The sequence below is a fragment of the Giraffa tippelskirchi genome, chromosome 4 (assembly GCF_054371585.1).
Source record: "Giraffa tippelskirchi isolate mGirTip1 chromosome 4, T2T-mGirTip1v1.2.pri, whole genome shotgun sequence".
NCBI classification, from domain to species: domain Eukaryota; kingdom Metazoa; phylum Chordata; class Mammalia; order Artiodactyla; family Giraffidae; genus Giraffa; species Giraffa tippelskirchi.
In genome coordinates, this window is record NC_137278.1 from 128703724 (window position 1) to 128715078 (window position 11355).

Here is an 11355-nt window from a genome sequence, read left to right on the forward strand (position 1 = left end):
AAAAATACTTTTTAATTAAAAAAAATAAATTACCATTCCAATCAAGGCATGATTAGTTTTAGCCATCCTTTTTTTTCACTACTAGATGATATGACACATTTCCAATGAAAAGGACAGAATTATGCAACCAGACAATCATATTAAATAAGTCAGAAAGAGAAAGACAAATACCATATCACTTATATGTGCAATCTAAAATATGGCACAAATGAACCTATCTATAAAACAGAAACAGACTCACAGACATAGAGATAAGACTTGTGGTTGTCAAGGGAGGAGATGGGGGAGGGAGGACTAGGAATTTGGAACTATCAGATGTACACTATTATATATAGGATGGATAAACAAGGTCCTACTGAACAGCACAGGGAACTATATTCAATATCCTGTAATAAGCCATAATAGAAAAGAATATAAAAATACTAAAAAATGTCTCTATGAAGTAAAAGAAAATGGGATATCTACTCCATTAGGTTGATCGTGAGCATTACGTGAGACAAACTGGCAGAGGGCCAAGCAAGAAGCAAACTTTCAATAGTAGCAATTAACTGTAATTATTACAGTTATTTACCAGAAACCCACTTACACACACATACACACAGACACATCTGTCCTTGGCACCACTTCTTCCTCAGGCCCAGATTTGTACCAAGGAGCACTTGTCAGGTGGGAACTTTATGATCACCAGTTTTCTTAACCTTAGGTTCACAATTCTATTGCAATTTTTCCCACTGCCCTTGGCCCATCTCATCTATTAGCTCCCTCTTATTTCTCTGAGAAGCTGTTTCCAAGGGCCCAGATGCTTCCTCTGCCCACACCCCCACTCATATGAAACTCTTGAGCTTAGAGGTGATTTCTGCCTGATCAGAGAGACAGGTCTATCAGGTCAGGGCTTTTGTATGGGTCAGGGCATTTGTATGCTCATAGTATGAAAACAGACATGGAAGACACAAAGTGATATGCAATAACATCTCAACTTTTATTGACCTCCTGCTCCCCAGGGGACCCTGCTTCTGCTGCCTCAATGCCTCAGAACTTTGGTGTCTGAGGTCTCAGACACCACTTTGCCATCCACGAGCCTGAGGGTGGTGGTCTTCTGGATGGTTTGCCTGGAGTTGCTGCTGTCCAAAGCATCGCTAAGACTGTAACAGAAGACAAAGCCCCAGTTATAAACAGCCCTGAAGCGAAAAGAGAAACAAGGAAAGTGAAAAAAAATAAGCCTGACCTTATTTCCTAATTCCCCCTTAGCTGCTTAGGCCAAATTCCACCTGTGCCTTAAGAACAGCTAGGGGTGACACTTAGTCATTTCTCTTCTTGGGGCACACACAGAGGACCAGCCCAGTGTTCAGTGGGCCAATGAACAGGCATATGGGGGCTTGGGGATAAGTGGTAGCTTGTTCCTAGTTTCTAGGGGTAAGAAGAGAGCCTCACTCACCTGAAATCCTCCCCATCTTCTAGCAGGCGGCGGTAGGTATTGATCTCAGCCTCCAGCTTGACCTTGACATTCAGCAGGGCCTCGTACTCCTGGGTCTGGCGTTGCCCCTCTGCCCGGGTCTGGGCCAGTTCTGACTCCAGGTGCAGGAGGACTCCGTTGAGCTGCTCCATCTGCATGGCGTAGCGGGCCTCCACTTCCCTTAGGTTGTTCTCCAAGCTGGCCTTCTGCAGGGGCACAGGGAGGAGGGTGGGGTGAGGCAGAGTGGAGAGAGAGACTGCAGCTTTCTTTCAGCCCTTTTTGAAACTTTGTTGAGTGCCTACTATTTGCCAGGCACTAGGCTAGTGGGTAGGAGCAGTGGGAAATGCAATGGGAGAAACAACTGTTTCCAGTGAAAGGAACTGAGGGTTCTTACCATATTTCTCATGGAGTCCAGGTCGATCTCCAGGGACTGGACGGTGCGCCTCAACTCCATGAGGGTCATCTCAGCAGCTCCTATTTCAGCGGTCTGCGAGGTGACCACTGTGGTGCTCTCCTCAATCTATATGGTGGGTACAGTCCTCAGGTTCCTCCTTCTCCATTAGCCTCCCTCCCGCACCCTCATGCCTCTGTGCCGAGCTTGGCATCCATCACTGTCTCTCTTGTACCTGCTGGGACCAGTACTTGTCCAGCTCCTCTCGGTTCTTCTGAGCCAGCTCATCATACTGGGCCCGGATGTCTGCCATGATCTTGCTGAGGTCCTGAGGTTTGGGGGCATCCAACTCCACGGTCAGCCCAGAGTTGGCAATCTGGTTTTGTAGACCCTTTACTTCCTAAAAGAGAGAGGGACAAATGTGAGGAGGGTCTCAGGGTCAGAGCTCCAGGAAGCCTCTATCTGTGACTGCCTCTTCCAGGAGTCCTACAGATCAGTTGGGGAACAGAACTGAGGAATCTTTGACTTTGCTCTCTGGGCAACACCACTTCTGGCCTTCTACTCCATATGGATAAAATGCCCACTGTTAACCACCCATGCCTGTTGCTCACAGGTGGTGGTTTCTCTCTCCTTTCTTCACCCTGTCCCTCCATCTACAGAACTACTCCTTGTACCTTCCTCCCTTACCATCCTCTATCACATCTCACCTCTACTACTAGCTGTTTCCACCTTGGTCCTCATCTCATCCTCTCACCCATGTCCTTTTGATCTCACCATCCTCTGATTCTGGTGAACCACTGACCATGGCAACAGTCTGATTAAGAAGTGCTCAGGCTGGCAGTTCTCAACTTCCCTGTAAGTCTTCTTGTTCGTGGCTTTCTCCATCTACTCGCCCACCCTGACTTGTCTTGACCCCCTGGTGGCCAGGGGCCCCTGCTTACCTCCTCATGGTTCTTCTTCATGAAGAGCAGCTCCTCCTTGAGAGCCTCGATCTCAGTCTCCAGCTGCAGCCGGGTGACGTTGGTGTCATCGATGACCTTGCGGAGCCCGTGTATGTCACTCTCCACAGACTGGCGCATGGCCAGCTCCGTCTCATACCTATGGGGAGTGGAGGTGATCAGAAGGGCCCCGCCTCTGGTCCCAAACCTTCTCAACCCATGCCACCTCCTAAAAGCAGCCTCATGCCCACTGCACACCAGCCACCTGGGTCAGGAATCAGGCACTAATCCTCTGAACCCCGTTCCTGGCACTTGGGGGGCAGAGTTCTTAACACTGAGTTCCATGAAGAATAAATTGATGGTGCTTTATTCTCATCCACCCAGCTCCACCCACAACCGAACAAAATCCCCTTGACCCCAGCTTCCAAAACCCCCAGCCATACTTGACTCTGAAGTCATCAGCAGCAAGACGGGCATTGTCAATCTGCAGAACGATGCGGGCGTTGTCCACAGAATTTGCAAAAATCTGGGGATATTGTAAACACAGGTTGCTCCATGAATAGGAGTAAAGTGATGGGTCCACAGAATTTGCAAAAATCTGGGGATATTGTAAACACAGGTTGCTCCATGAATAGGAGTAAAGTGATGGGGTGGGCTGAGTGGAGGGTGTTATGTGTCTCTGAAAACACCTTCCTGGTCCCTGCAACAACCAGAGGCTCTCCTTGTATACCTAGGCCCTTCCACTTGTGCTCCTCATACTGTTCCCTCCTTTCCTGGACTCCCAAATCCCAGCTTTCCCCGTCTCCCACTGCCTCTCTTTCTAGGCCTCTGCTGGCTGGCCTGTCTACTAAGTGAGCAGCTACTAAAAAGTCCATTCCCAGGTTCTCTCCTGCTATTTTTTAGTGCACCTGCTCAGCGCCGTCCCCATTGGCCTCTCCCACAGGTAGGCCGCCTGTTTACTCCAGGATGACTCAGCCTTAGCAATATCCGCTTAACCCCTCCAACTGTCTCCCGCCAGAAGCCGGAGTGTCTGGGTCCTCTGTGTGGGCCTGTTTCACCTCCCTCCTCTTCCCCCTCTCCCCTGGGGAAGCTCTTTCGTGCCCATTCACCCACCCTTGGGGTCCCAGTGAAGCGGGGGTGGGGAGGCGGTGTGTGTGGAAATCCCGGACATCTCTAATCCCCGCCGGGTGGAGTTGGGGGCGGGGCGGGAGATAGGGAGAGAAAAGGAGTGCATACACCTCCCCCTACTAAAATTCCTACCCTTAGGGTAAGGGGAGGAGAGAGAAAGGAGTGGGTAACTGGAGGGTCACACTGGTTGGGAGTGGGAGCCACTCCCTCGGTGCCCACTTACCTGAGCCCTCAGGTCCTCGATGGTCTTCAGGTAATGCCCCCAGTCTCTGACCTGGGGTCCCTTCTTCTCCAGGTGTTCCCGGATTTTGCTCTCCAGTCTCCGGTTATCAGCCTCCAGGCTCCTCACCTTCTCCAGATAGGAGGCCAGGCGGTCATTCAGATCTTGCATGGTCTCCTTCTCGCCCTGGATGCCCCCTACACCCACCAGACCCCCGGCCATCCCGGCGCCCAGGTTCCCGGACCCCCAGCCGCCCCGGACGCTGGTGGAGCGGGACACGGAGATCCGGGAGCCCGAGCCCCCGGCGCCTGCATAGACGCTGGCCGCGCTGCTGACCGGTCGGACCCGGTGGCCCGACGACTGCATGGAGCCCAGGGACCGGTAGTTGGAGAAGGTGGATTGGGTGCTGAAGCTCATGATGTTTGTTCGCGAGGAAAGAGCGAGGCCAGGACTCAAGTGCTGGGCCGTGGTGTGTGTGAGGTCTGCAACTCAAGTTATAGCTTCCAGGGTTGGGTGGGTGGGGGTTGGGTCCGGCCCAGCAAGCCCCGCCCCCGCCTTCAGAGTCGCCGCGGAAGCCTGGGTCACAGGTGGGACCGCGGGGACTTGGCGCCTTTGGTTCCTCACCCTCTCGGCCTTTCCCCGCCCTCTCTGCACCGCCCCACCAAGGCCTCCCTCCACCCCCCAGGGAGGGGGTGAGTGAGTGGGACCGGGCCAGCCAAGGGCAGAAGGTGAATGAAGTTGACTCTGGCAGCTGGGATTTCAGGGCAGGAAATGACGTTATTGTACCCCCTTCTGCCAGGTGGAGGAGGTACTGGCCTCATAGAGAATTTGGGGGATGAGTGTCGAGTTTTGTGTGTCCTTGTCCTCAGCCTGCAGGCCAAGTTCCCACCTGCAGGGGGCGTCTTGGGGGAATCCCAAAGCCCCAGGAGTCTTGGGGAAGAAAAGTTGGGGGCTGGGGGAGAGGAAGAGAGACGCCATTCTGAGCCTCAAGTCCGGCTGGTTTACTCTCGCCCCTCCTGCCCGTTGTTCCCTAGCACACACTCAAGACGTGTGCTGTCATTGCCCACAGACACACTCACTCACCAGTTACGTTCAGACTCCCGAAAACTCACCCTGAACCTCCCCTCCCCTGTGCCTCAGCTCACTCCCATGGAGGCCTGATCTCCTGGGAGTGCTTTGTGGTTTCAGCTGGAGTCCTCACTTCAACACACCTGTGTATCAGCCTTACCCACACCCTTGGGTAAACAAATAATTTCTGAGCACTGGCAGTTCAACAAATATTTGTTAGGTACCTACTGTGTGTCAGGCCCTGTTCTAATTGCCGGGACAACAGCAGTGAGATAAGACCAGTAATCCCTCATGGAGACTGTCTGAGAGGACAGATGTGCACAGCTAGAAACATTTTAGCTGAGACTCAGCCCTGGTGGCCAGCTCTCTTTCCTCCCTTACCAGGACTTTCCTGCAGGCCCCCTGCTTCTCCTCCAAAGGCTCTCTGCATCCCATTCCTGTCTCCAGGGGGCTGCCCTCCAGGAAGCTTATGTCAGGACATGGGTGAGCCGATGGAGGTAGGGAAGTACCCTCTCTCCCCTTCACCTCAGAACCTGGATGATGACCCTCTGCTGAATGAGCTGGAGGAATCCTGAGATACTGGGCCTTCAAGTCTGTCACCACCGGCAGCTTGTTTGTCTGGCAGGGCCTGGCATTACACGCCTGTCTGTACTCTTTGCTCTGGAGTGGACCTATCGATTCTTATCAAGCTGCCAGCTGAACTGAAGAGAAGGGGGCAGACAGGAAAGGAGGCCTGGGAAGAGAAGGGGTCCCGGGAATAACTAGGTCAGTGGACCAGGCAGGCACAGCTCAAATGAGGGACTTGGCCCTGGATCATCCCAGTCCTGGCATCTTCTGTCGGGGAGAGGCCCCCCACCCAGCACCCTGCACCCAGTGAGAGCTGGCCGGGGGAGGTTAGAGTAAAAAATGGCCAGGGGAGGGTTAGGGTCTGCTGAAGGCCAAGAGGCAAATGAGATGCAAACTTGCATACAAATGAATGACCACTAGATTTGCCTGGAAGATTTCTGGGAGCTTAGAAGTCCCAGCCAGTCAAAGGGGTTTCTCTTGCTTTCACCTTCACATTCTCCCACAAGGTTCCAGAATTGTCTTGTTGTGCAGAATTGCACAATAAGGTATAAAGATTACATATGTGGTGTATTGCCTTTGCTGTTTTTGCTTAACTTGAAGTCAGCCAATTTGGGTATGTTGCCAGCTGTGTGACCTTGGGGAAGTCACTTGACTAGGCACTTCAGCTTCTTCTCTCGTAAAAGGAGAAAAAAGCAAAAAAGCGTGACCAGTCTGTCTCCTGGGATGGCAGTGGATACTTATGTTAATTATCACTCACTTATTCACTGAACAAATGCTGATTACTTACTGTGGGGTAAATCTCCAAAAGGACAGATGTCTCCAGGATATAGGGACTCTTTCTAAGTCACTTAAGATCCCTGGGGGACTTTGAATTCCAACAGGGATCAGGTCCAGATCTAAGGATTCTTATCTAAGCTCTTTCCAGATCATTCTCTGACGGCTGCCTGACTCCAACAGCCTGGGACATTTTGGGGCCTGGGGAGGGAGGCGCTGTCTGGGGGTGGTGGAAGGAGCACTGCCAGTCGGGTCTTATCTCCCATAGCTGATGTTAGTGACCACATTCCTGACCTCTTGCAGCACTGGGGCAGATACCGACCTCAGGTTTCCAGCACCAGCCTGCCCTTTTCCACCACATCTAGATTCCTCTGTGGTTCAGAGCCTTTTCATTTTTATCTGAGTGTCTCTGGGAGAGCTGGGGAGGGGGCATTTTTGAGCACCCTGGTTCCCAACACTGAGGCTCTGAGTTGGGGGTGGGAGGCTAGGTAGGAAGGGGGTTGGGTGATTGTGAGGCCAGTCCCTGGTGAAGGAGGAGCAGGAGAGGCCCTGGTGAGAGAGGCCGGAACAAAGACATTGAAGAGAAGGCTAGCTGAGTAAAGAGACTTGGCTGAGGGGGGTCCTGAAGGAGGGGAAATGGTCCCCACCCCCACCCTGTCCTGGGTTCCGGTGTCCTGCTAAGGGGTCACTGGGGAGCTGGGAACCTGAGAGACAGGTTTAATTCCTGAGTAAAGTCTGAGATGACCCTGATAAGGACGGGTCAGCTCTTTCCTCCCCCTCCCCACACTCTCCCACGGAGAGCGGGAGCCAAAGCCCTGGGAGAACTAGATAGTGGGGGGATTAAGGGATTGGGGGATCATGAGGGCCAGGAGCCCCTTAGGCTTTGCTTTATCATTTAGGCTATAAATTTTGTACCCAACCCTGAGGAGGTGGTTGTTTAGAAAAGGAACTGAAATGTGAGGGTGGGGGTCTATAGCTGGGAGTTGTGGGGTGGGGTGAGCGTTGGGCACATGTCTGATTCTCATCTTCTCCAACAACTGAAGGATAGAGAATGACTCCAGAAAGGATTTCCAAAAGTGTGTGTGTTGCAGGCAGTGAGAGGTCCTTGCAGGGACAGTAGGGGGCAGTGAGGCGGGTGAGCAGTTGGCCTGGGAGGCTCCCTTCAGCTCCCCTCAGTGGAGGGCCTAGCTTGCAGGCTGCCCACAGGAGGACTGCAAGGGGTCCTGAATCAGGGGCAAAGCCTGAGAGGAAGAGAACAGACAGAGGGAGGGAGGGAGTGAAACCTGAGGGAAAAGAGTCTGCGGCTGTGTAAGAATTCCTGGCATGTAAGGGAAGCTCCATAAATGACTTTGATTCAAACCATTAATGAAAAGGGGGTTCTAGGAGAGGCAGGGGGATCAGGAAATGTGGTTAGGTAGGCTGTGGAGGCCGGTGGGATGATGGGGATGGCAACTGGGTTGGGAGCAGGAACCTGTGAGAATCCCTCATGACTTTTGGGAATTTCTTTGAAAGTGTCCCTACCCCCTGTGGAGGCCCTGGACCTGCCTGCCCAGTGTCAGTGGAAGAGGGCTTCTGAGGGTTCTGTCCAGGCCCTGTCCCCAGGGTTCGGAAGGTTAAAGAAGGCTCTGGTATTTTCATATCATTGGTTCAGTTGGATTTGTATCCTGGCTTATTTTCCAGGGATAAAGGTCAGCTCTGAGAAGCATTTAGCTGTCCAGGAATCTCCACTGATAAAGCTCAGAGAAATCGGGCCCTTCCAGAGTCCCCTCATCTCCCTGGGGTCCCCTGCGGTCTCCTCTGACAAAGCAACTGTCACCTACCAGGGCAGGGGTGGCCTCTCCTATTCTTATAACCTCTTCCCCTTCCCTACTTCTGACTCTAGTGCTCCTGGTCATTCTACAGATACCTCAGTGCCATCCCCCAGCCCATCACCTCTTTTCAGTCTGCTGAGAGGTGGGTGGGGCATAGAGTGAGTATGGCACTTGGTGTCCAAAGACCTGGGCTCAGAGTTCCGCTGCTGGCTGGGTGAGCTTGGGCAAATTTACCTGCCTTGGTCTCCTTAGTTGTAGGATAAGGATAGTAGTTATATCTACAACTAGATTTTCATGAGGATCAAATGTGACAGTCTGCCTGGAAGACCCTTGACAGCAGAATAAGCTAGTCAGTTTCCTTTCTTGTCTGGTTTGCCTGCATTTATTTCTTTTCTTTCCAGTCCCTTTATTTCACTCTCACTACCTTCTAGCCTTCTGCTCCCTGCTCATCACTATTTCTTTTACTTTCATCTTGAGCATGGGGCAGGAGTGACTAAAACTGAGTCTATGGAAAAGGGATGAAATGGAAAAGTAGAGTGTCTGAGAACCCAGCTCAAACTCATCCCATCAACGTCCACATCTCTATCAGCCTCTCTCCCTTTGGCTTTGAACCTGGCAGATCTATCAGCGATGTCTGGGGAAACTGTCCTGTGAGTAGCAAGACAGGCAAGGATACAGCTTGAGTGAGGCATGGGGTATGGAATGCAGCTTGTGGGGCCAAGGCTAGCCTGCAGGGCCTTTGCACAAACTGGAGGAAGTCAGCCTCCTTGTCTCTTTGGCCTGGTGCCCTTGTGCACTGACCGACTTGCACAGGCAGATGTGGTAGCCCTGTCTGAAGCCCACCCCCCTTGGGGATTTGGGGAAAACCCTGGTGTGGATGAGCTGGCCTGTGATAAAAGATCAGACAAAAAAAGTGGGCAGAGTGCACAAAGGGACCCAAGGCAAGAAGAGGAGGAAGAGACAGAGGGAAAAGAGAGGAGAAAGGAGAGGAGGTCCAGATGTCTGTCAGCTCCCAAAAGAGACCAGGGGAGAGGGCTGTCATGAAAGCCAAAGAGAAAGAATTTCAAGGAGGGGCAGACACACACAGAGATCAAGGGGGCTGAGGACAAGCACAGTACTTCCGATAAAGCGATGGAGATCAAAGCCAGATGCTGAACGGACAGGGTGTAAGTGGTTAGTGCTAGGTGGAAGCAGAATGTAAACTTTTCTTTTTAAGAAGTTTGGGGTAATTCCCTGGTGGTCCAGGGGTTAGGACTTTGAACTTCCACTGCTGAGGTCCAGGTTCAATTCCTGGTCAGGGAGCTAAAATCCTGGACTGAGTGGTTGAGTGGCATTGCCAAAAAAAATGTATGTACATACATAAACATATATATGTATGTATACACAAACTTTTTTGTATATATATATATATATGTATATATAATATGTGTGTGTGTAGATTTTGTTTGTTTAGCCGTTTAGTCTCTAAGCCATGTGAAGTTGTGACCCCATGGATCCCATAGACTGTAGCCCTCCAGGCTCCTCTGTCAATGGGATTTCCCAGGCAAGAATATTGGAGTGGGTTGCCATTTCCTTCTCCTGGAGATATTCCCAACCCAGGGATCCAACCCGGGTCTCCTGCATTGCAGGCAGGTTCTTTACCATCTGAGCCACCAGGGAAGCTCCGTATGTGTATCTTTTTTAAAAATAGTTTTATTTATTATTGGCTGTACTGGGTCTTCCTTGCTGCATGGGCTTTCTCTAGTTGCAATTCGTGGGCTTCTCATTGCAGTGGCTTTTTTGTTGCAGAGCACAGGCTCAGTAGTTGTGGCACATGGGCTTAGTTGTCCAGCAGTATGTGGAATCTTTCCCGACGGGGGATTGAACCTGTGTCCCCTGCATTGGCAGGCAGATGCTTTACCACTGAGCCACCAGGGAAACCCCCTGTGTGTGTATCTTTAAACAGTAGAGAATCCACCTGCAATGTAGGAGACTGGATTCAACTAAGTTTGTCAGGGATGGAAAGGAGAGAATGGGGTGATATCTTGTTGTAAGTAGCAAGGTTGATGAAAGGTGTCCTCAGGATGGTACTTGGTACTGTTTAGCCAGGCTGATCAACAATTAAATAAGTAATGACAATGGAGTGAGGTTGGTGCTGTGCTTAAGAGGCAGGAGGAAGTGACATTTCAGCTGAACCCTGAAGAGTGCTAGTACTAGTAGGTGGCAGACCTGGGGTTTGTCATATGAACCTCTACATGTTTCTGCCTCCCTATCAATGTGAAGAACAGGACAGAGACAAAAGGAGTCTATATCTACATGCATGTGGTACACTAGGTTATGTGAATGGTTTTGAAGTCCCAGTGAAAGTCACATCACATGGCTGTGATGAGGTCAGCCACATAAGAATCTGTATCCTCGGGGAATATCTTGCTGAGAGATGAGAGGGAGGGAGTGGTGGAAACTCAGAAGCAAGGGAATCTAGGTTTACCACATTGTTGAAATAGACTCTTGGGGTGGGTTGAGTGGGAAAGCTAAGGCAAAGAAGACCTCAGAGGAAAAGGAGTTTAGGGCTTGGGAGCTGACATGATGGATGGCAGCAGCTGTCTGGAAAACAAAGGAGCATGCAATGTGGCATGTCAGAGAGGAGATTGTCAGAGTTTGAGGTCAGAGCAGATGATATCATTCTAGCGTGGCCGAAGATGCTGAAAATCACCAAATTAAGCATCTTAAGGAAAAGAAAGGATAGGAAAAAAGGCATACATTTTAGAATCAAACAGATCTAATGTTCTAGCTCTGTTGTTTCCCTGCTGAGTGACTTCGTTCAAGTGCCCAAGCCAGTGAACTTCTCCGTGTAACAGTTTCCTCATCTGGTGTTGCGGGAATTAAAGAGCCTGGTAGGGCCTGGAGCATCACAGGTGCTCCCCTGCCTCCTTCTCCTGGAAGAATTATCAGCATGGAGGTTCAAGTCTCTCACTTTGGTTCAGTTCCACAGTAAGCTGGGGATACAGAGATAAATAAGAATTAAC

The 11355-nt window shown here is 51.1% G+C and overlaps 1 protein-coding gene and 1 non-coding gene across 2 annotated transcripts; one reads left to right on the forward strand and one right to left on the reverse strand.

The window, feature by feature from the left end:
* Positions 1–958: 958 nt before the first annotated feature.
* Positions 959–4598, reverse strand: KRT18 (keratin 18). The gene is made up of 7 exons (XM_081593129.1): positions 4134–4598; positions 3226–3308; positions 2786–2942; positions 2080–2244; positions 1848–1973; positions 1436–1659; positions 959–1142 (listed from the first exon to the last, which is right to left on the reverse strand). Exons 1-7 carry the CDS (start codon positions 4545–4547, stop codon positions 1022–1024), a joined length of 1290 nt encoding a protein of 429 aa, XP_081449255.1. The 5' UTR covers positions 4548–4598; the 3' UTR covers positions 959–1021.
* Positions 4599–9580: 4982 nt separating this feature from the next.
* TRNAG-UCC (transfer RNA glycine (anticodon UCC)) lies at positions 9581–9652 on the forward strand. Its single transcript has one exon. It is a non-coding gene; the product is annotated as a tRNA-Gly (tRNA).
* The last annotated feature ends 1703 nt before the right edge of the window (positions 9653–11355 follow it).

Coding starts and splice junctions, on each gene's coding strand:
- KRT18 (XM_081593129.1), bottom strand. CDS start 4,547: ATGAGCTTCAGCACCCAATCCACCTTCTCCAACTACCGGTCCCTGGGC. Junction 3,309..4,133: donor TCGAGGACCTGAGGGCTCAG/GTAAGTGGGCAC, acceptor CAATATCCCCAG/ATTTTTGCAAATTCTGTGGA. Junction 1,143..1,435: donor GAAGATGGGGAGGATTTCAG/GTGAGTGAGGCT, acceptor CTTCTGTTACAG/TCTTAGCGATGCTTTGGACA.